Source organism: Lepidochelys kempii, chromosome 11 (genome assembly GCF_965140265.1).
Source record: "Lepidochelys kempii isolate rLepKem1 chromosome 11, rLepKem1.hap2, whole genome shotgun sequence".
In the NCBI taxonomy this organism is placed as follows: domain Eukaryota; kingdom Metazoa; phylum Chordata; order Testudines; family Cheloniidae; genus Lepidochelys; species Lepidochelys kempii.
The window spans coordinates 43,208,861-43,230,645 of record NC_133266.1 but is presented as its reverse complement, the minus strand read 5'-3'; the positions used below and the strand labels follow the sequence as shown (position 1 = coordinate 43,230,645).

At 37.5% G+C, this 21,785-nt stretch overlaps 3 protein-coding genes across 5 annotated transcripts; all 3 read right to left on the bottom strand.

Annotated features, from left to right (window-relative positions):
* Nucleotides 1–352: 352 nt before the first annotated feature.
* On the bottom strand, nt 353–3,419 carry HOXD9 (homeobox D9). Of its 2 annotated transcripts, XM_073305937.1 has the most exons (3): nt 3,230–3,419; nt 1,328–1,894; nt 354–1,012 (listed from the first exon to the last, which is right to left on the bottom strand). In XM_073305937.1, exons 1-3 carry the CDS (start codon nt 3,231–3,233, stop codon nt 771–773), a joined length of 813 nt encoding a protein of 270 aa, XP_073162038.1. In that variant the 5' UTR covers nt 3,234–3,419; the 3' UTR covers nt 354–770. The 2 variants fall into 2 exon arrangements, with proteins under 2 accessions (XP_073162037.1, XP_073162038.1); XM_073305936.1 differs by lacking the exon at nt 3,230–3,419 and having other exon boundaries at nt 353–1,012; nt 1,328–2,413.
* A 1,433-nt stretch (nt 3,420–4,852) lies between these two features.
* On the bottom strand, nt 4,853–7,981 carry HOXD10 (homeobox D10). The gene is made up of 2 exons (XM_073305935.1): nt 7,225–7,981; nt 4,853–5,837 (listed from the first exon to the last, which is right to left on the bottom strand). The coding sequence occupies exons 1-2, from the start codon at nt 7,964–7,966 to the stop codon at nt 5,560–5,562; spliced, it is 1,020 nt and encodes a 339-aa protein (XP_073162036.1). The 5' UTR covers nt 7,967–7,981; the 3' UTR covers nt 4,853–5,559.
* Nucleotides 7,982–15,025: 7,044 nt separating this feature from the next.
* HOXD11 (homeobox D11) lies at nt 15,026–17,081 on the bottom strand. 2 transcript variants are annotated; one of them, XM_073304755.1, is made up of 2 exons: nt 16,420–17,081; nt 15,026–15,853 (listed from the first exon to the last, which is right to left on the bottom strand). In XM_073304755.1, exons 1-2 carry the CDS (start codon nt 17,024–17,026, stop codon nt 15,618–15,620), a joined length of 843 nt encoding a protein of 280 aa, XP_073160856.1. In that variant the 5' UTR covers nt 17,027–17,081; the 3' UTR covers nt 15,026–15,617. The 2 variants fall into 2 exon arrangements, with proteins under 2 accessions (XP_073160856.1, XP_073160857.1); XM_073304756.1 differs by having other exon boundaries at nt 15,026–15,850.
* Between the last annotated feature and the right edge of the window lie 4,704 nt (nt 17,082–21,785).

Here is a 21,785-nt window from a genome sequence, read left to right as displayed (position 1 = left end):
CATTTGATCTAGTAGGAGTTTATTATGGAATAACTGACAATAATTACAACAGGTCTTTAGTTAGAAACATGTGATGGCTGATACAACATATACTAATATTCAGAACTCCAGCTATCCAAGGCATCAGTAAATGTTAGGCCTATTGAAAACTGCTTCAGGTATGACACAATCGCCTAATAGTGCACTGAAGAAGAAGAAGAAGAAGAAGAAGAAGAAGAAGAAGAAGAAGAAGAAGAAGAAGAAGAAGAAGAAGAAGAATGTTCTCATTGCCTCACTCTGGCACCGAATGCAAAGGACAAAATTCAGGACTGAAAACAGAGGTTTTGGTAATAGATTATTTTAATGTCATGAACAACACAATACTGCTATTGATTTAAACAAGTGTACTTCAATATATATATTTATTATCATAATTATACTTATGTCCTTTACCTTTATTTTGGCAAAGTGACTATCTACACTACATAACATTTTAAGAAACACGTAAAACATTTAACACTAAGGTCCCAAAGCTAACGTTCACTCACAATATCATGAACCAAACAGTTTGGGGAAAGGGAGAGAGGGAAATGAAGCAACTTTCATAAACACATTGGCGAGCAAGACAGAATTCCCCCCCCCCAAAAAAAAAAACCTGACATAGATCACATTTCCCCTTCTACCTCAAAGATCAGATTGATATAAAGTTCTGCAAAAACGCATCTGGTGCTGGAGGGGGAACGATAATAATAATAATAATAAGAAGAAGAATGCGTGTCTACCCCCGGGGGTTAGTCTCCTTTATTTCCTTTCTCCTTGTTCATCTTTTTCATTTTCATTCTTCTGTTCTGAAACCATATTTTGACCTGTCTCTCTGTGAGATTTAAAATCCTAGCTACTTCGTAACGGCGGTCCCGAGTCAGGTACATGTTAAAGAGGAATTCTTTTTCCAGTTCCAGAGTTTGGTACTTTGTATAGGGACAACGCTTTTTCCTCGTTGAACGAGCGTGGATCCAGTTTGCTGCCGGATTATCTGGAAAAAGGGAGGTATATAGGGAGAAGGGGGAGACGGGGGTGAGGGAAGAAAGGTCGTTAAATTTAACGAAGGATGGACTCTTCACAACTTTGTAGGAATTATCATAAAAGCCTTAATACCCCAGTCTGTTTACTGTACAAATCATGTCTTGATGGTAGGTGGTTATGTGGAGTCTTTTATGGGTGCTTGTTGCTGCTTGCGCTAGGGTAGGCGTCTAGACGTTTTTATAGGTTAGTAAAACTATCAGTTTTGCACATTGGAGCCTTACAGGTTTCGGCAATAAATCAAAGGGGCAATTTCTTTTTTACTTACTTGGGTCAAGTTGCTGTTGCTTCTCTTCCTTCAGATCGCTGCTCGGGCTGGGGTTGTGGCTGCAGCCTGGAGGCTCCTTAGGGCTGCAAGTAGCCGTCTTCTCCCGGGTCTCCTGCAGGAAGGAATTGCACGTGTACTCGGGCACACTGATCCCTTGAGACTCTCGGGACGAGGAGCACTCAGTCCTTTTGGAGGTGGAGGAGGAGGAGGAGGAGGAGGAAGAGGAGGCAGCTGCTCCCGTTTCAGGCTTTATCCCGTAGTGGCGCCCGTTGGAGGAGCTGGAGCTGCTGCTGGGGAAGCCGGGGAAGGGCTCTATCCAGGAGCGCACGTATCTGCCAGTCTCGGCTGCCCCTAAGTGGGGCTGGTGCATGTAGGGATGGTAGATCCCTGTCATTGCCGCAGACGGCTGCGGATGGACCGTGGACCAAGAAGTGGAGAACACGGTGGATTTTGGTGCAAAGCTACAGGAAGAAAAATCTGAACTCTCTGCAACACCTGATGGCCTGGAGGACGCACTGTGACCTGCCTGGACGAATCTACTCCCGTAAACTTCTTCGCTTTCATGGCCTATGAGAGAATCGACATAATAGTTACTTATGGTGCCACTAGACGACATTTTTAGGTTCCCCTCTTAGTCATATAAAAGGTTACTCTGTTAACTGTGTATGATGCCCTCCCTGAGAACAATCGTAGTATTTTGCAGACTGCAACCCTCAACCATTGGTTGTGGAGCCCACGTGATCATATTTACCAATACTACTAGTAAATCAATCCGCTAAACTGGGGCTGCTGTGATTAAAAAAAAATCGTCAACAACAATAACAACAACAGACAATTAAATCCAAACTGTAACTGTACGGCCCGGAAGGAGCCCACCGGGAGACAGCTGCGCCTGTGTCCCAGCAGGATCCCAAGCGGGCGTGGCCCGAGCCAGCAGCACAAGAATGAGACAGCCGGGAACTATTTCTTCACTTCCTTGGAGTGATTTCTGCCATTCATTTCTTAATCAGTGAGACGCAGGGTGTTTAAATAAACCCAGCAGCCCGGGCTTCCGAATTAAACTGAAATCTGCCGAGAGAACCCGCTGGGAAAGGGGAGATTCTTGCTTGTAAAATCAAACCACATCCCAGCGCTCCGAGTATACGACTGCTCATAAAACAGGAAAACGTTACAGTAAAAGCACATTGTGGTGACTTCCATATTTCAAAGCATGTGGCTGTATTCCTCCGTCTTTTAAATAAAGTTTCTATTTAAGGGACTTTTAAAAAAAGAGAAAGAGAGAGAGAGAGAGAGAGAGAGAGAGATGCCCACTGTGTTGTTTTAAAACAGGTGGAAGACCTCCGTAATGATTTTATGCCTTTCCATAAAAATTTTATGAGGTGGATTTGATTATAGATTAATGTGTCCCTAATAAAACGGACTGATGGGACAGCAAAACCTGTGTCTCCCTGTACAACTGACTCGCTCCTGAACACATGCCCCTGTATTTGTTAAACTTCGGGGCTCGGATGTTCCAACATGGCAAACGTTATTGTATCATCAATTGTAGCCTCGTCACAATTTGGCTAATGAACTATCGGCAAACGTTATCCAACGAAATCTCTTACAAGTACATTACAACTATAAATAAAAGCACATTTGAAAACAATTCTACGTCAGCAGGAGAGACATTGCACTATTGATAGACAAGGTTTTCCTATTTAGAGTCTAATGCACAGCCCCTTCTACTACATTCCTACCAAGCATATGCAAAAGGCATCTGGCTGTTATTCCCCCACCTCCAAAAATAGTTGGAGACGGAGAATCCCCTTTATTTACTTCTCATCCCTAGATGGGTTCTTCTGAACCGTGTGTGCTTCACCAACTAAAAGAATATTTGGTTAGTATTTAAAACTAAATTACCCATATTCTTCTGCACATTTCTGTTCCTTCAGACATACTGAAGATGGACGTATTTGAATCTGAAGAAAATGCACATAGTTAGTCCATAACCCACAACAGTACTCGTTGAGAATATAACATAACACCATACAGGAAAGCAATTCCTACGCACTGACAAATATAAGGAAGGGACTGAAATTCCTGTTTATTTAATGATTTATGGCTGTCTTCTTCCTTTGCATTTGCATGCTGAAATTTTATTTTCCGTATACACAACTTGTTTCATGTTAAGATATTACACTTAATTATTAATAAATATAAACTGATTAATCAGGAAGATTTAAATGAACATTTTTTTCATACATGTGAAAACTTGGTTTGTAGCCAGCTAATTGCATTTCCGCTACTGAAACTTCTTTGGCGATGTATTGAGAACTTTTACGCGAAAGGAGAAGAAAGTAAATAGAGGTTCAAATATATTTCTTATTTAAACTGATGGAGAACCTTGGTTTTAGTGTGGATATTTTGAAACCAGGATAAAAACATCATACGTGAATACTATCTGCGTCTTTAGCATCAAAATGTTTGTTCTCTGGCTTGAGGAAAATATAGTATGTTACTAATTGTTTGCAGCCCAGTATATCTAAACTATATACCCGAGACAAGGGAGGAAAATTTGATATCACCAATTGTAATATGAACTGTAATCGTGTCATTAAGGAAGAAAACATTTAAAATATCTCGGAGCTTATCTCTTGCTTTGGAAACTGAATGGGTAGAGAGGGGGTGTTTTTTTGTCTGAATGCTGTTTTTCGAGAGTAGACAGTATCCACACGTTTCTTTCCAGGATTGTTAGAAGGTGAAAGTATGTTCAAGCATTTGGACTTCAATGTGGAGTCATGTTCATTTGCAAGCCATTTACAGTTCTGTTTAGCATTTCATTCCCTCCTCTTCCCCCTCCCCCAGTTTGCAAGATAAAGTGGCTGTTAATAACATTTTCCAGCTATGTATCGTTAAGAGTCGTGAACTTTATTAGCTTCATATATGTTATAAAAATGGAATTGCGTGAAATAAAACGATCTTCCGAGCAAACAAAAATGGTGCAGAATAACAAAAGTAGGTCTGAATAGGTTGTCGTACTTTAGTGTGCACCGTTGTGAGCATTGCTAGTAGAAAAAACCCATCCTTGCCAGATATCTAAGAGAATTGTTTCTCTTCCACAATGCTCTTAAAGCTCTTGAGCTCACCAAGAGCTTCATGATGTTTTTCTGTACCCATATCTGTGGATTTTGTATGTTGCATTTTTAAAAGCAAACGAGGACAAGAAATCAAACTCTACACATTATAGGTACACAATGACTGTTATTTTTTAAATCAACACCCTAATGTCAAATAAAACGACACACAGATTGCTGACAGCTTGTACTAGAGATTTTTTTATCACTTACCATTTATGAGTTGATTGAATGAGGATGTCCAGTTTATGCCATAATATTTTACTATCCCTTTTGCATTCACTTTTCAAACTGCGAACGATTACACAACATTTTACCAATTAATCATTTGTTTACAGTCACAATTATAAAATAATTAGGTTTATATCATTTCTCACCCCCCCCCAAATAAAACCACACACACAAAAGAGAAGAAACAAGAAAAGAAGCTACATCAATCCAACCAACTGCTGATAAGGCAGGATCAGGATACCAACCTGAATCTGCACTTTTAAACATTTTTTAGAAAACCAAAGGAACCGCAGTAGTTTACAGACTTTATTGCATTATACATGCGAATAGAACATGCACAAGAAGAACATATTGCTGTTGTACGACTACTATACCACATATGCACCACAAGAAAATGTCTACAATGGAGAAGAATTAACTATTCCATTTTATGAAGGACAATTTCTAAGTTCATTTGATAGAATAGTTACATTTTAATGTGCTTTTTTCCCAAAAGTTTTTCCCCCTTAAAGTATTGAATGTGTTCAAAATGTTATGGCTCGTATATTAGCCCCGACATAAATACCATTTTTTTAGAAAAAACATGAAAAAGTCACATTGTTTGGATGTTCGACAGTTCCAATAAGTTAAGACCAAATGATAATATTCAATCATAGTTACCCTGCATTACGATGAGAAAAAAATAAATTACACGTGCTAGGTTTTTATATATATATACTTATCATAGTAATACATATTCACTTGCAGCACTAAATGAATGACGAAAAGTCACATTCTATCAGAAAAAAATGAAAAATGAAGGTTTTTTTTTCAAAGTCTCTCCTGCATTTTGCAACTGGCGGTGCTGTACCCAGTTCTCACTGTTTCAACCCCCAGGTTTACGGTTTAAGAGAAGGTCAGATTAGCGGTCAGTTCTCGGATTCGGTTCTCCCTGCTCATCTTCTTAAGCTTCATTCTGCGGTTTTGAAACCAAATCTTGACCTGCCTGTCAGTGAGGTTCACGCTCTTACTGATCTCTAGGCGGCGCTCTCGAGTGAGATACATATTGAATAAGAACTCTTTTTCTAATTCCAGTGTTTGATGTTTAGTATAAGGACACCTCTTCTTTCTGCCACTCTTTGCAGTTAACCAATTGCTTGTTGGCGTATCAGACTTGATTTCCTCTATCAAAATCAAAGAAGAAGAAGAAGAAGAAGAAGAAGAAGAAGAAGAAAAATCAAAAATACCTCAGGCTGGCAAAGTGTACCCTTGGCCATGAACCCTCATCTATAGTGTCTGGCAGATATGTTAAATGTTGGTATTAAACATTGCTCGTATGAGGTGTGTGCACTGGAACAGATGTTTAATTGTTGCCAGACTCAAGGTAAATAGTTCAGATAAAATGATTCACTACCGTTTGGAATTTTGGGGCTCTTTTGAAAATTATATCCTAAGTTTTCAACTAGTATATAACATTTGAACACTATTTAACCTGCCATCAGTACAATGGTAAAATTTTAACGGATCTGGGTTGCACATGACAATACAAGTCTTATGAGACATTTAGTAAGAAAATCTCTCAGTTACAAAGTATTGATGCAATATATTTTCTACCAGATTCCTGTATATCATATGTTGAATTACACAAAGAGGTACAGAAGCAGATATGGGCATTTTTCTTAACTAAAAGGATAATTTTCAAATTAACACCTTATACCACGGATTTTTTAAATTTTCCTTTTAGAATTTTTCCATTAGAAAGAAAATTGTCCCGGATAAAGCTATACTTTAATTGTTAAATAAATGTTACACATAGAATTTCTATGCACATACTGGGATAAAAATTGTCCTAAAGGTTGCCAGGCACATTTTTATAAGAGGAACTCTCCCGGTTTTGATACTGCACCATACCCCGGTCGAAATTAAGGCTATTGTGCACTTTTAAAAGGAAAATATAATCAAATAATTATCTCATTCATCTTTTAAATACATTTCAAAATAATGTTGTACTTTTAAAGACAAAACCAAGGTTATCAAAAACACCACTGCAAAATAGTCCACTTTTCATCAAACAGATAGCGGGCTACTGTTTTCATTGTACGTTTGTTTAAAACTTTATGCAGCTCTGTAGCACCCATTTCTCCTCTATTTTAATAGGATCATAATTAACTTTCAATGCAATCAAACCACAGTTAGACTGAGTGAAAATAGTTGACCAAAATATTACAAGATAAAAGGTGAATTGGTCGTATTGTACATGCTCTAGAGCTATTTTGAGGTGTTTCATTGATTTTTGATACTGTAATTTATTACAAAGAATAAAATATATATTCTCCGCATGCACAGAGGACTATCTGCATAGGAGGATATGTAAATATCAAAAAAGAATTTGCAATCTTTTGTGTAGCATTTTGCCCTTCTAAAAGCTTCAGAGACACAGCACCTGCAGCCCGATTCCTCCTTATCATTAAATGTTATGGCTGTAATGCTTGTTAGTATTTTACACCGTGTTTTACGATGCTGGCGTGTTCAAGTTATAGCACGTTACGGTTTAAACTTTATAATACCGACCTTTACTTTCCTTCTCCTGTACTTCTGGGCTGGACACAGAGCCTTCAGCCAGGCAGCTCCTTTCATCTTGCAAAGTGGACTTTGGCTCTGGACTTTCCACTTGAGAGACTTTAGCTGAGTTGTCTTGGTTGTTCGGATTTTCATTCATTTTCTTTTCCATCTGAAGTTGAGAAGATATCTGCGGTTTGGAGCTGCCGCGAGGGTTTAACTGTAACATTACAGTTGAACTCGTTTCAGGACTATTATTGTACTCTTGGGTTTTCCCAGTGGCGTAGGTCTGGCTTAGTCTAAAATATCCTGGGACAGGAACCTCGGGATTTTCAATGGGACATGATTCAGAGACCAACCTCTGGTAGGAAGGGACGTCTGAAGAAATTAGTTTTGTTCTCTTATCAGAATACATGCAGCAATTGCTTTCTTCCTTAATATTTGTAGCAAAGGAACAAGTGGGTGCCTGCTGTGTAACAGGTTGCTCTATTCGACAAGACCTATTCGGATCTGTCCAACTGTCTACTTGAGGTATATAAGGATGTACATTCATACCCATATTTTGGTGATTAACTTCTCTTTTAGCCAGAGACGGTAGAAGTCCACAGGTTTGCATTCCATAAGTTCCAATGTCTGTGCTAGGTGGCATATACATGCTGGCGCTGTTAGAATAAAAACTGTCACTTCTACAGGCACTGATCAAAGAATCTACTAAAAAGGTGTTAGCAGCAGGAGAGCTGTTTGGAAAGGACATTTTGGGGAGGAATTTGAAGAAGAGAGATTGTGTCCTTTGTAGGCTGACATCTCTAGGAAAACATTCCCTGTGTAATTGTGGATGCCTCTGCACAACCACATGACAACCAAGCCAATGAGATTTGAAAATGGCCTTGAGCCGCTACCTCCCCGCGAGTCACGTGCTCCGCGGGACGGTCCGGGCTGCGTCTGAAATGTGGTCAACAGCGACATCTAGAACGCCAGGGGGAAAGTGCCGTCCCCGCGCCCGAGCCCTGCGAAGCAGCCCTGGCGCACTGCGCTGATTTAAAACAAGGGGCTTTATTTCTCTGAGTTGTGTTTTATTACAAACAAGCTGAATCCGAATTCACCGAACTCCTGGCAGCTTACTGTCCCGTGGTCCAAGGAGATGGGGACAAACATGAAACAGATCCTTGCGGACAGAACGCCCCGGAAAATCACTGTAATGGACATAATGAAACCCCCATAGGTTGTGCAAATTTTTTTTTTTTCTTTTTGGTACGAAAATAAGTGGTTTCTTCTGGCCGCATGGACGCTCATTACTTCAAGACCCTGTGCAGTTTCGTGCAGAAGACAGTTATTTGCAAGCAATGTGCTCTCAGAGCAGCCGCCCCCAAAGCTCACTATATGAGAAAGGCTCTTTCTCCCCCTTTTCCTTAATGCTAGTAATACTAATTACCAAAAAAAAAAAAAAAAAAAAAACCCTTAAAAGTTTTAGACAACTGGATGTGCTGAACCATGTGCGAAATCCGAAGGTGTCATTTGGTTATTATGCAAAGAAAAATATGTTTGCCTTTTATGGATTTTGTAAAAGCATTGGTTCCTGACAAGCGAAAGGTACAAAAGGTTGTGGAATTTATTAATACGTATTAAGAAGAATCAGGGCGATCAATAAAATTCTCATCTACATTCTTGGGCTACTTGGTAATTTTCTTGCTTCTGAAGCTTTTTAAAGAGTTATACCCTCTGTTGCCACACACGGGAAGATATTTTATTAACAAATCAATCGAGACTTTGTAAAGGATAAGATTAATAGTTAAGATTTAGCATAATGGCGTTCCCGTTATGAATTATTGAAAATTATACTATTGATTTTTTCCCCTCGCTACTAACCAAGAAGGTCAATTTTGTTTTAACACAAACCGTCAAATATTAAAAGCTATACTTTTATCATAACATGAGTGTAGAGTTACCCTAGACTCTTAAAATTGTTTTACAATGCTCTCGCTCTCTCTGCATATGCAAAATAAAACAAGATAAAAATAAAATAAAAAATTACTTGCCCTAGATACTGAAAGCACCATAAAGATCATTTCTTCTTCTGTAGCATTGCTCATTTAAAAACATACAGAAACTCAGGTTTATTACAACTGTTCAAGCCACTTCTTTTTTCCCAGAAGAATAAATGCCGCATGAATATTTAAAAAAATCACAGAAAGCAACAATAACTGCCTACATGGCAAATTAGACTTTTATTTTCCAACATTTTAAATGTGTTTTGTTGTTTCCCTCCTCACTTTGTAACTATATTTACATCCAGAGCTATTACTTTTAAAATTGCGAGAGATCAGATTTGATCGCGCAACAATTCATTATATGTTTGCCTAGTTACAAACTCAAACAGTTCTCGTTTAAGAATAGTGCTGTCAAGGAATTTCATACAGACAACGTGAACTTGTGGATAAATTCCGTTTCAGGTTCAGCTAGCTATTTATTTGGGGCCTTTACATAATCAAAACACTGTTTTTAAAAAGTCCAGATATCTAAGAACAAACAACACATAAAAGGGAGTTTAAACTCTGTCTTTTGCACAAAAGCATACTTTGAAATGGCATATTCCAGCAAAGTGAATTTGAATTTTATACGAGTTCCTGGTATTTGAATGTTTTTCACTTTTCCGTACACTTTACATTGTTGGAAACAATAACCCTATTTAAAATCTCGCTGTGGCAATGAGACAGACCCCTTAAAACCTTATCGCAGCTGTTCAAATACAACATCATTGTCAGGTTAAGAGCCAGTGTCTTTTACAGCTTCAGTCTAAAGCTTCAGTGTTGCCAGAGAGTTTAAATATTACCTTCATAATATGAGCTGCTTTTAAGATTTTTCTGCACTCCCTAAGTCTTTGTATGCGTCCCTGCCTTTTTCATGTGTGTTTAATCGCCACCGAGCATTTAGCACAAAAAATGGGATTATGTGTATATTTAAGATCATTATCAGAGCCATTGCTAAGATTTGCCTGAGCTCAGGAACAAACTGCAGTAGGGTTCACGATGCTCACTGTTTGCGGACTGGGATTTCCCCCCTGCTTTCTAACAATTTCCTCTTTTGGAACAACAGCCCTGACAACCCACCGAGTTTAAAGAAACAAAATACTATTTTCCTTGACACCGTTTAAGACTTGACTGTTAAATCTAATCAGGAATTTTATGCCCATCAAATGGCCTTTCGGAATCTGTATTTACTCTTTAAGAAAAGAGTGTCCCAGAAATATTCCTACTGAAGTATTATCCCAGAGGTTTGCTGTGTATTTCGACCAATGGTAAAGTTAAAACAATAACCTAATCCTTAAATGCTCTGCGTTCCTGCGTCTGTTTTATTTAATGAGCTGACTCTGCTGCTGCTGATTATACATTATGTTTCCTTGATTTAAGTGAAAATATGATTATAACATGTCAGAATATGTAGTTCAAATTATTATTATTTAATACTGAGTTTAGGAATGTCGAATAGCTCAATTTGATCATAATAAATCATGGCTTTTTAAAATCGTACATGAAGTAGCCTAGCTGTTATTTGGACAAATGAACGTTAGGAAAGTTGGAGTTTGTTTGCCATAGAAGTTGAATAAACGTGCAGTAGTCTTTAGGGAAATGGTTACTTACACTCTGGGTATTTAATGTCACTATTTTTAAATCATATTAAGATGGAATAAAGTAATTAACATTAATAAATAAATCAATAGTGTGCAATAAATGAGATATTTTCAAGGGGGGTCCCTCAAAAGGGCCCATATATACTAGATTACTATTTGTAATAAAATATAGGTTGGCTTTATGCTTTTCAGTCTTAATAAATATTAGTAATAGAAATTCGAGGTTAAAAGACGTTGCTGTGAAGTTTAATTTTCATTCCCCTACCCAATGTTATTACAGGTTATCTGATTTTTCCCCCAACTGTTCTAACGATTCTTACTTGCAATTTCCTATGTTGGTATCGGATTATTAGCGTAGGATGGGAGAACGGTTACGAAAAAGGAGAGATATTTTGCAGATGTATTAATCAGTGCAAAAGATATTGAGAGAAATAGCTAACTTTAAAATAGCCGGAAACCCAGGAAGTCTTTAGTAACATTGCTTTCGATTTGAGCAATTAATGTAGGGAGACGCTAAAAATGCAAACTATATACTGTATATCACGCCATTACATTGCTTTGCGATTGAAGAATATTTTTATTTAGCAAAAATAAAATAAAATAAATAATAATTGGCTACAATAGCGTGACCTTTCTTTTTTAATAATGTAATTGTAACACTAGCCTTCTCTTCGTGAGTCACGTTTTTCTTGCTGGGATTGTCGGAACTTTTAAAAAATATACCGATGCCATTATGTATTTCAAGAGTATTATTGTTGATAAAACAATTGTAATTGCACATTAGCTTTTCCTGCAATAGTGATATTGGTGTCTTGTGTGATCACACATAGGTGCATTCCCTGTATTACGAAGATATTCACACATGGTTTAAACCTTAGCCTATTGTGAATCCATATTTCTTTGTACACGTAAGTACAAAACTCAGAGTGTGATCTGGATGTTATCAGCGTTTAGCGTTTAGATAGGCCAATGAATGCGCCCTAATCTTATTTATTTTGAAAGTACCTTTATCTATATATAAATTCCTGACAATTTGTTCTTTAACCAGAAATACTCTATTTGTTGTTCTGATAGGACCAAACAAAATAAATTGGGAAATCGCTGACAGTTTTAAAAAAAGTATACTCTCCCTTATCCATCCACAGAATCATCACATTTACATGATGATTCAAAAAAGAACAAAGCCACATTTTAATCTTCATCTAATTATTTAATTAACAACATATATGATTTCAATCACAAGTTTATATTCGTTAAGAATGGCCTTAGTATAAATGTGAAGGGCTAAAACATACAGAAGCCAAGAGATGGAGTGAAGAGGCAAGATCTCAAAAGAAGTACGTTAATTTTAAAACCAACCAACCTATCAACAAAAAGATTTTTCTGTATTTATTCCTCTGGAACTAAGTAACTAAATTAATGTTGGGGGAGATAGGATTTGCTCTGGATTCTGTTGATAAGCGTTACCTTTCTCTTCAAAGATTCCAATGATCTTAGATGGGACAATGTCATTTTATTACAGACGGCAAAGCTATTTCCAAGAAACTGTTAACAATGAACTTCTAAAAAACCTCGCAGACAAACTGTCAACTAATTCTTTCACGGGGATAGGGCTTGTTAAATAGAGAATATAGTTGAACAAGTAGATCATGCATTAGCTAGTTTTAGATGAATTTTGCAAACAAGCAGATAAAAACTAACTGATCTTTGGTGTTATTATTTACAAGTGCTTATTGGGGGAAAAAAGAAATATGTAAATTCACTGGAAATTTTCCAGGACATGTATCGTGTTATACTTAATTTTCAAACCTTTTAGTTACATTTTAATAGCTCTCTACAGCATTATAAGGAGAGAGATTTTATTTAACAATCCCTTGGGAAGGTGATGTTCCGATATTCAAAATATGTACTCTTCCTTTTTGTCATTTATACTAAACAGGCACATCCAGAATCAAAAGCCCGTCTTTTGTTTAAATTACATACACCTCTAAAATTATGTTATAGCTGTGTTTGCACTTTTTTAGGGACAGGCTTGCAATAATATTTTACAGATAAGCTTTGAAAAGGAGACACATATTTTGATATAACTTTTGTTCTTTGGGTGTTAAGATTGCACTAAAAAGAGTAAACAGAGTTTCGCAATACTGAACGAATTCTGAATATCATATTTATCTTAAAATTATAGGATTTTTAAACCTCGTATGTATTATAAAAGATTACGACCAAAATTTTTCTTTTCAAGTGGCATATTCCTTGAGCATGTCACGGTTACGAGTTATTTGTTTAATAAATCTTTTTGATGCTTTATTTTCTCATTTCGAAAGCCCTGAAATCTTATCGTTACTTATATATTAGATTTTTTATTAGTAGTACAATTACTATTAAGAGGAAAATAGACTTGAACATCAGGACAATTGTAAGCATTACAGAACATGAGCGCGCCCTCCTGTGGAATTCAGAGGCTAAGCACAAGTGAATTTATTTATCTTCTTTGGCTTTCCGTTCAACCTTGATGCTTTTAGGTGTATTCAACAATGGGGTTAATTTCTGTTTTTAAATAGACATTAAAATATAATATATTTGCAAAATTCGGCAATGATTATATCGGTATATTTAGTTTCTGGTGATCATCTTTGCGGTGCCTTAACATTTTAAAGGACCACCTACCCTTGGATAATTTATTAAATACACCATAGGGATCTGAAAATCAAATAACTTATTCTTGCACTATGGATTAAGACCTGGAAGAGATGTGCGATTTTTGTGATAATGTTAAATGATTTATTTTAATAATTTCCTATTGCTACATGTTTCTCCATTTGATAGGATGTTTCCTATTAAAATATATATTTGAAAATGAATTCTCTGGAAATATTGTTTTCCTCCGAAATACCTAGTTATTTTTTACATTCCACGGCTCTATATATAGTATGTTAACTCGGCGCGGTTATAGAAAGAATGGCCTTTCCTGCATTTTCTGGACACGAGATAAGTATTAAGAAAAATAGAAGACATTGTAACATAACTGACGGATTCCATTAGGGACCTGTCCGAACATAGCGTTATTGGAAAGTATTCATGACAGCTGGAATTTTCTTAGCGTTATGATGCATTTGCTAATAAGGCTAGCCATGCAGTAGTTAGTGTGTGTGGGGGGGTGTGGGTGCGTGTGTGGTGAGTGTATGTATGTGCGTGTGAGAGAAGGAGATCGGGAGACAGAGAGAAAGAGAGAGAGAGTGGGTGGTGGTTGAAAATAACAGAGGAACCTTAAGGCGCCTAATTATTCAGAAAGGTTAAAGGTGATGACCTTGACATTTTGGAAGTTCAAAGGCATACACTTATGTTTTTCTTGCTAAAGAGTTTAAAATTTTATTTTTTTAGCTATGCCTCCTTACGATTTAATCAGATATTTTTTAGTTTTTCTGTCTTTTCCGGACTTATTTCCGTACTTTTGTGTTTACTGGGTGCAAGTGTAATGAGACCCACTTTTCTATTATTTTTTTATTCAAAAAAGACAGATTCTTTTCTCACTCCTTTCCTTTATTGCACTTTGCGGAAATCTCTTTTTCACCCACCAGAAGGTGTATAATATAACCCAATTAAGCTGTTTAGAACCTCCGCTTTTATGGTGTTGTCTAGACAGTTCAAGGTTTTGTAAACAGCTTCGCCAGGTCATACTACATGAAGTGAAGAGGGGACCTTCACCAAATTCTTTTACTTTCAAAATAAAGACAAAGACCAGTTATTTTATACTAAGTTGGGGAAACTGATTACATTCCTGTGATTAAATATAGGAAACTCAGAACGAATCGGTAAAAAAACACGGTGAAAATATTCACTTTTTTTTTTTTTTTTGCTAAACTTTGTTTTAACTAGTTGCAATTGTTTACAGCTGCCTGTTGTTTGAAACATTCAGGGTTCCCATTCTGACAATCCTTCCCCAGCTAGTAAACATCCATTTGAGCTTTGAATTCTTGTCTCAAACCTTAGACGCCCGAACAGCTATTAAGCGTTTTTCATAGCTCATAGTAATTGTGGTACCAGCAGAAGTGGTGGTCTTCAGACAGCCATGTTTGGGCTGCCTTAAACTGAGGGGAATAACAGTGAAGGTTTTATATAGAATAAGTTAGAGATTTAAACTAACGTTTATATCCCATTGAAAATAATTTGATTTAACTTCCTCCATTGTTACTAAATTGAATTTGGCTCTAGTCGAGTACACACTCTGATCGTTCAGAGATGGAAATCCATAAGTGAGCAGAAGATATAACCTTAACTTTACTAGAAACCATTTATTCACATGTAAAAGACAGTGGCCCATGCGTTTATATGACAATAGAAACACACACACACACACACACACACACACACACCATGTACATTTACCATCTTTTAAATAAATTGCATTCATTTAAGGGAGGAAAGGCTTATCGTAGATCAAAACCAAGAGGAAAAAACCTCTTTTTTAAAAGCAAAATCTACCATACACACCGCCGATTCATTGGTGTCATCATAAAAAGAAAAGAAAAAAAAAACCAAAAAACAAACACCTTGGGCGATAAACATTGGAGAATGGACTTTTGGATTTACCCTAGCTTCCCCTTATGAGGGACGCGTTCCGCCAAGCCCCCGATATCGCCAGTGGACATTGATTGTTTGGAGGCACCAGAGTTGAACAACAAAATGAAACTTTGCGTTCCGCAGGGTGAATGTGTCCTGTAAACCAATTTCCTGGTGTACTCTGATGGCAGGTTAGATAGGGATATTTTCTTTTCTTTCAAAACAAGGGGTTTCCAGTGAAATATTGAAGTCGATCTCTGTTCAGTTTCTTTTCTTTCATCCTTCGATTCTGGAACCAGATTTTAACTTGTCGATCAGTGAGGTTCAGCATTCTGGACAACTGCAGTCTTTTTTCTTTGTTTATGTACACGTTGAAGAAAAACTCACGTTCCAGTTCTCTTATCTGATATTTGGTGTACGGACATCGCTTTTTCCTTGATCGCTGGGGAACTGCTGAAATTCAAGACAAAATAAACTGATTTTATGCTGTTTCAATAAACACTTTCATATAACGATAGATAAGACACATTCACAATATCGCATTTACTAGAAAGCAGCATCCTAACAGTTAAGGAAATATTCTGAGAGATTTCTCTCTCTCCCGCCTCCCTTCTGGGTAACTTTGCAAAAGGTGGACATTTCCAACTTCCCCTTAAAACAGACCCTATCTAGCAGTACAGAAGGATGTTTAAATTGGCTGGAAATATTCCAAGGTTCTCAAACTACTCCCCTAAACAAATGAAAATATTAGACTCTATAATTAAGGGTGCTTTGAATAATAGCTGTGAAATCTCTCTGCCCCCTCCCAAATCAACAATTTAATAACAATTAATATCCTCCTCCAAAAATACCTTAAGCCCACGTAAATTGGTTTCCTATCGTAAACACGCTTTACAACGGTAAAGGAAATCTTATAGGATATATAAACTCCTTTGGATGCTTATAAAATTGCACATAAAATGCGGCTTGACAAAGTGTTGGCCTTGTACGGTTGCCCCCAATTTACTACTGATACCTACCTGAACTGTTGCTCTTCTCTGCAACAGCCTCACCAGAAGGGGAACCGGCGCTGTTTTCTGTTGTCACTTTCTTCTCTTGGCTGGAAGGTGTTTTACTACAAGGGCTATTCTGAGGTTTCAAGTCGCTCTTGGCCGCTTCCCCCTCGTTCTCTGCTTGCTGTTGGTATGGAGGTCCATGGGCTGTCTCATAAAACTGGTCAAATCCTTGCGGGAGAATGCCGTTCCTTCCCACCGTGTTGTAGAAGTTGGAGGCAGCGGCGGAGGGTCCATGGTGGCTGCACACAGGATCCGTTTTGAATAACATTTCCGTCCTCCTGTTAGCAGGCTGGAGAAAGTCTCGATGCATAACCTCCTCAGCTGAGTAATAAGGAGCATAACTGCCCCTATACTGCCATTTGCTGCGCTCTAATCCGTATTCCCTGAATGCCACTTCTCGCACAGGTTGGACATGAGGTAAATTAGAAGAATAAGGAAAAGTCATTTGACAGGAAGACGATTGCGACAAAAAAGAGGGTTTCGTCGAGAAATCTGAAGGTGAAACGTAATAAGCGCACCCTGGTAGATACATATTGGATGCACTGTGGCTGCAATCGTCAAACTCAGTCATGTCTTCCTTTTTGCGATTGCAAGCAACCAGGAGACTTCAGTGCATTGAACAAGATCCATCTATTGCACAAGAGGGTTTGGACAGGATCAACTAAGAAAAAATCCCCACCGTGTGCTGACGTGCAATTCATCTTGATTGATTCTAGTGGTAATTATGTCACGTGACGCAATGTAGAAATGTCCTTATATCTATATCAGCCCTTCGGAAAGACTCCTAAGATCCTCCAAAGAGCCTCCCAGCACCGAGAGATGAGCAACGCATTTGTACAAATGTTACATTTTTATCTTTCTTTCTGCCACGGCAAGATGGGGTAAATAGAGAGAGAGGCTAATCACCTGAGAATGCACAGTCTGTGTAGCGACTCCTACGCACTGCTGGAAATCCAGCCCCTACCACTGAAGCAAAACGCACGCATACAGAACCCCTCCGATCCCCTCTTTCTAAGCATGTCTCTAAACATATTTGGGGAAATAGGCACAGATAATTCAACTGGGAAAGGTAATCCCTAGCTATTTGGGTGTGAGCTTCAAATCGGAGACCTCGACGCTGTAGTATGACAATTCAGGGTCGGAAATATTTGCTTGTTGCTACTTACACTGATGATTAGCTGATGATAGTAAATTTAGGAAAGCAAAGACCCTATTTACATACTCTAGCAGATTTGCTAACTCAGATCTAGAAATCCATAGTTCGCAAAAAATAACCTGTTTCAAAATTCAAACTATGAGACTCAGTAACCTTATTATTCCCTTCCCTAAGTACAAGCCCTGTGTGTTTGTCTGAGGGTGTGCGTGAGAGAGACTGAAAAGAGAAATATGCAAATAGCACGTTACAGTTAGCCTATTTTGTTAAAGGAAGTCTCTTTCGGGGTTCATTTGGAATTATGGAGAGATTATGATGCAACATCACATCTTTGGAGGAAAAGAAACCCAACAGTCACGATTTCCTTGGGAAGCAGAATATCAGACAAAGTGACTGGATACCATGAACTTCAACCAATGTTCATTTTCATTTCATAGTTGGGAGTTTTGGTTATTAACGCAGAGCCACATAATAAGCGTTAGCCTACCTTATTTTTTAAATATTATTATACCTAAAATGAGCACAAAATGAGCCACGTAGTATGAAAACAAAATTAATTAATAAGCTTCAGAAATAACCCTGCACCAAGACCATTATTCATTCCGAGGGCATTTACCAAATCTCTGTAGAAATCTTTTGTTCCCCCCAGTACAAAATGTCCATCTTAGCCACAGGGCATGCTCGTCTCTAAATAAAAAAACATGCCGTTATGCCACATAGAATAGCTTTTGTAAAAAAAACCCTTGAAAGCCAAGCTTTTTCAGGATACTGTCTGCAAACACTCAGGCCACAGATGACTTAAAATCTTAAAATGTCACACAATGGAAAGCCCCTACAGGTGTGGAAGCGGACTGAAAGAATAATGAAAACAAACAAAAAGGAAAGAAAGAAACCCAGGATATTAACTTTGTTATCATGGCTGAAGCCAGAAAAGGGGCTCAGTATAACCCGATGGGATATAAAACATCTGCATTGCGTGGTAGCAGAGGCATCCGCAATGACAGACACCTATTATGCGCACTTTGCTTTTAGCTGTAGAAAGAGGGAGGTAGAGGTATGGAATCTTTTATTCCGATTTTTTCCCCAAAAAAATCTTCAGACGTGTCCATATGATAGAAGGCTCGTGAAAGCAGTTCCCAAAACGGAGCATAATGTCCTGTTTTCCAAAGGGACTATGTCCAAAGCCATTCAGACAACTTGAAGTTCAATCTATTTTTTCCATGATGCCTCGCTTGTATACCACCATTAATGCAGCAATCTGATTTATCCCATCAGATATACTCACTAAAGATCCCACTAGATACAACGCACAGCACATAACACATCATTTCCTTCTTTGCGGAAGACTTTCAAGCCTTTTAGATTTTGCTGCAACAACTATCTCCTAAAAATGATGACTGCGTAGCTAAAATGGCTTCTGTGTCCCTTCCCACCCTGAGTTCCCAGCAGAACATGGGCAACGATTCGTTTGCATGATGCTCCAGGATTTCTCAAGACTAAGTTATTAATTTGACGGGGAGCTATGAACCTATGAAACTTCATTTTCTTTAGCACCCAAAACAACCAATTAAGCTCTAGTCGAAATCGTATCCCTTCCTTTGGCTGCAGAAACCCTAGAATCAATTAAATATTGTGGTAGGAGTCAATCAATTTCAAGCAATTCAAGTTCAACGACATGGCGACGATTTGTTAATAAGAAAACAGCTCAATTAGGAAACAATCCCCGACCAAAACCAAAAACCCAGCCATCTGATTGTTTGAATGTCCACCCAATAACACTACAGATATTCCACCTGAATGAGATGAATGTGCGAATTTCTGATTGCTAAGGCATTTTCACCCCATATTGGATCCTATCCCAAACACAAGTAATCCTTTTTCTAACCAGATGAAATAGCATCGAAACATAAATGTATATAATGGATATATTCAAGCGAATACTTTACCGTTAGGTGTCTTGTAACATATGCAATCGTTGCCTAGAATTAGCAAGTATTCTTGTCCAAGTGACATTTCCAAAAGACCTCCGTGAAAATTAAGACGACTTGCATAACATTCGGATTTAAAAATATACCCAGTCCAGCTAGAGAAGATGCGGTATTTTTGTGCCACCCAAGATAAGACACTAACTTGACCTTAACTTTGTTATGGCGCCCCTAGTATCTGGAGAACGTGAACAGACACTGTCTGGCAGCTCTCGTAAAAACTGACTGGAGAAGAGATTCTGAGTCATTTCATTTATTGCCACTACAGTTCTGCAAGAAAGCTTTTCCTCCCTGCCAAACTTTAATTATTTATGCTCTTTTAGGAAACACAAAAGCACCCAGAGTTTCCTTTCCTTAGCAATCTAGCACGAATGAAAACCCTATCTTAATCAGTTTATCCGATTTAGATTTCGGTCCGAATGTAAAGATGTTTATGTTGGACTGAATAAATGAATGTAGGTGTGTATGTGTGTATTACTACAATGCATGTATGTTTGTGTGCTTATTGGCACGTACAAAGACACACACCACACGCACCCAGAAATCTATTGGTAGAGAATTAAATACAGGAGTATATAAATAGATGATAATATATTCGTGTTTACTTATTCTATATATATATATATAGAATATATATAATATATATTATATTATATATTCATATTCATATGTGTATATGAATTTAGATATAAATATATATGTCTATAGACACATGGATATATATAGTATGTATCTATTTGTGTGTGTATCTATCTATCTAATCACACACTCAACTGAATGTGTGTGTGTATACACAGTATATCTTGCTATATATGTATATTTGCATGTATGCATATACACACAGAGCGACGGTAGTTGCTTTATATTTAAGGTTGCAGTTTATATACAAAATATTGTGCGTGTGTGTGTGTGCGCGCGCGCTTTGGTTATATATTTTAGATCCTACGTCTCCTGTTTTTTATTTTATTTTCTACTTTCATTTCAAGGCAATAAAGAATGCAGATTCACAGTAAGTGAGCATCGTAGAGCAATTAAGCTTAATGAATAATGCATTGTTCTTTCCACATTTTTTCATCCGATATTCCTCTCAAGCTTTAATATTAGAAAATTAGGAAATAAAATGGTTGGATAGTTTGTAAATGTAAAGAGGGGAAGGTGGACAATGCAATATAAACAAGACAATTTTTGCTAGACAGTATTGGAAAGGAATAATATGCGGGGGAGGGGTGAAATCAGCAACGAAGCTTCAGAAGTTCTGGGACTTTTCTTCTGGATTTTTTCAATAGAATTTCTTTGTGTTATTATTATCGAAGAACATACTAGGAGAAGAAGATATTTGTATTTGCCAGTTCGCATTAGCTTGAAATAAAAAATCTTTAAAAAGTTAATTTCTGGACTTCTCAGAATGCATTGTTTCGCTTGTGGTTTTCCTAAGTGTTCACTTTTGAATAGCGAGATCCTCAGGCGTATTTTTGCCTCCATTGTGTACTGAGGTAACATGATAATTTAGAAGACATAAATACTAATCCCCAGTTTGCTGGCTCTCATTCTTACAATCGAAAATATCTCTGGACCCGTTACCGCTTCCCTGTTCTGCAGCAATCAGCCTCAGGCATTCAGAAACATTGCTGATACGCTGCACCCCCCAAAAAGCCAGTATTTATATCCAAAATGAGCTGTAACGACTGTTTCCTTACAACTGCCATAACACATTTTAAAGCTGATGATTGGATAGGAACAAAGTTCAAATGTGTCTTTTTTAAAATTATATTTTGGCTGATCTCAAACAGTCACTAGCCTTGTATTAATAGATAGTTTCTTTGTACAGTTCACTATCATTTTGATCCTTATTCACACGCCTTGAAGAAGTACATTTAAGCCTATTTCATATCAGAAAAACACGGGTATAACCGAGTCTCTGTCATTTTGAATTGTTATGATAAAGGAAAGGCAGCCCAAGATTTCGCATGCAGAAAAAGCTTCTGCATTAAAAACTTTGAATTACGTGAAAAATACATTCAATAGACATTTTAATCAGGACCTAAAGATCCCTGGAAAAATTTTAAAATATAAAACCCAGTAAATATATGTAATTTTCATTTGATTCGCATCTGCTAGAGAGCTCAGTGTACTGCTCACAAATCAGTTTCACATTAAAGGTAAAGGGATCAGCCGCAAAAAAAGAATAGAAA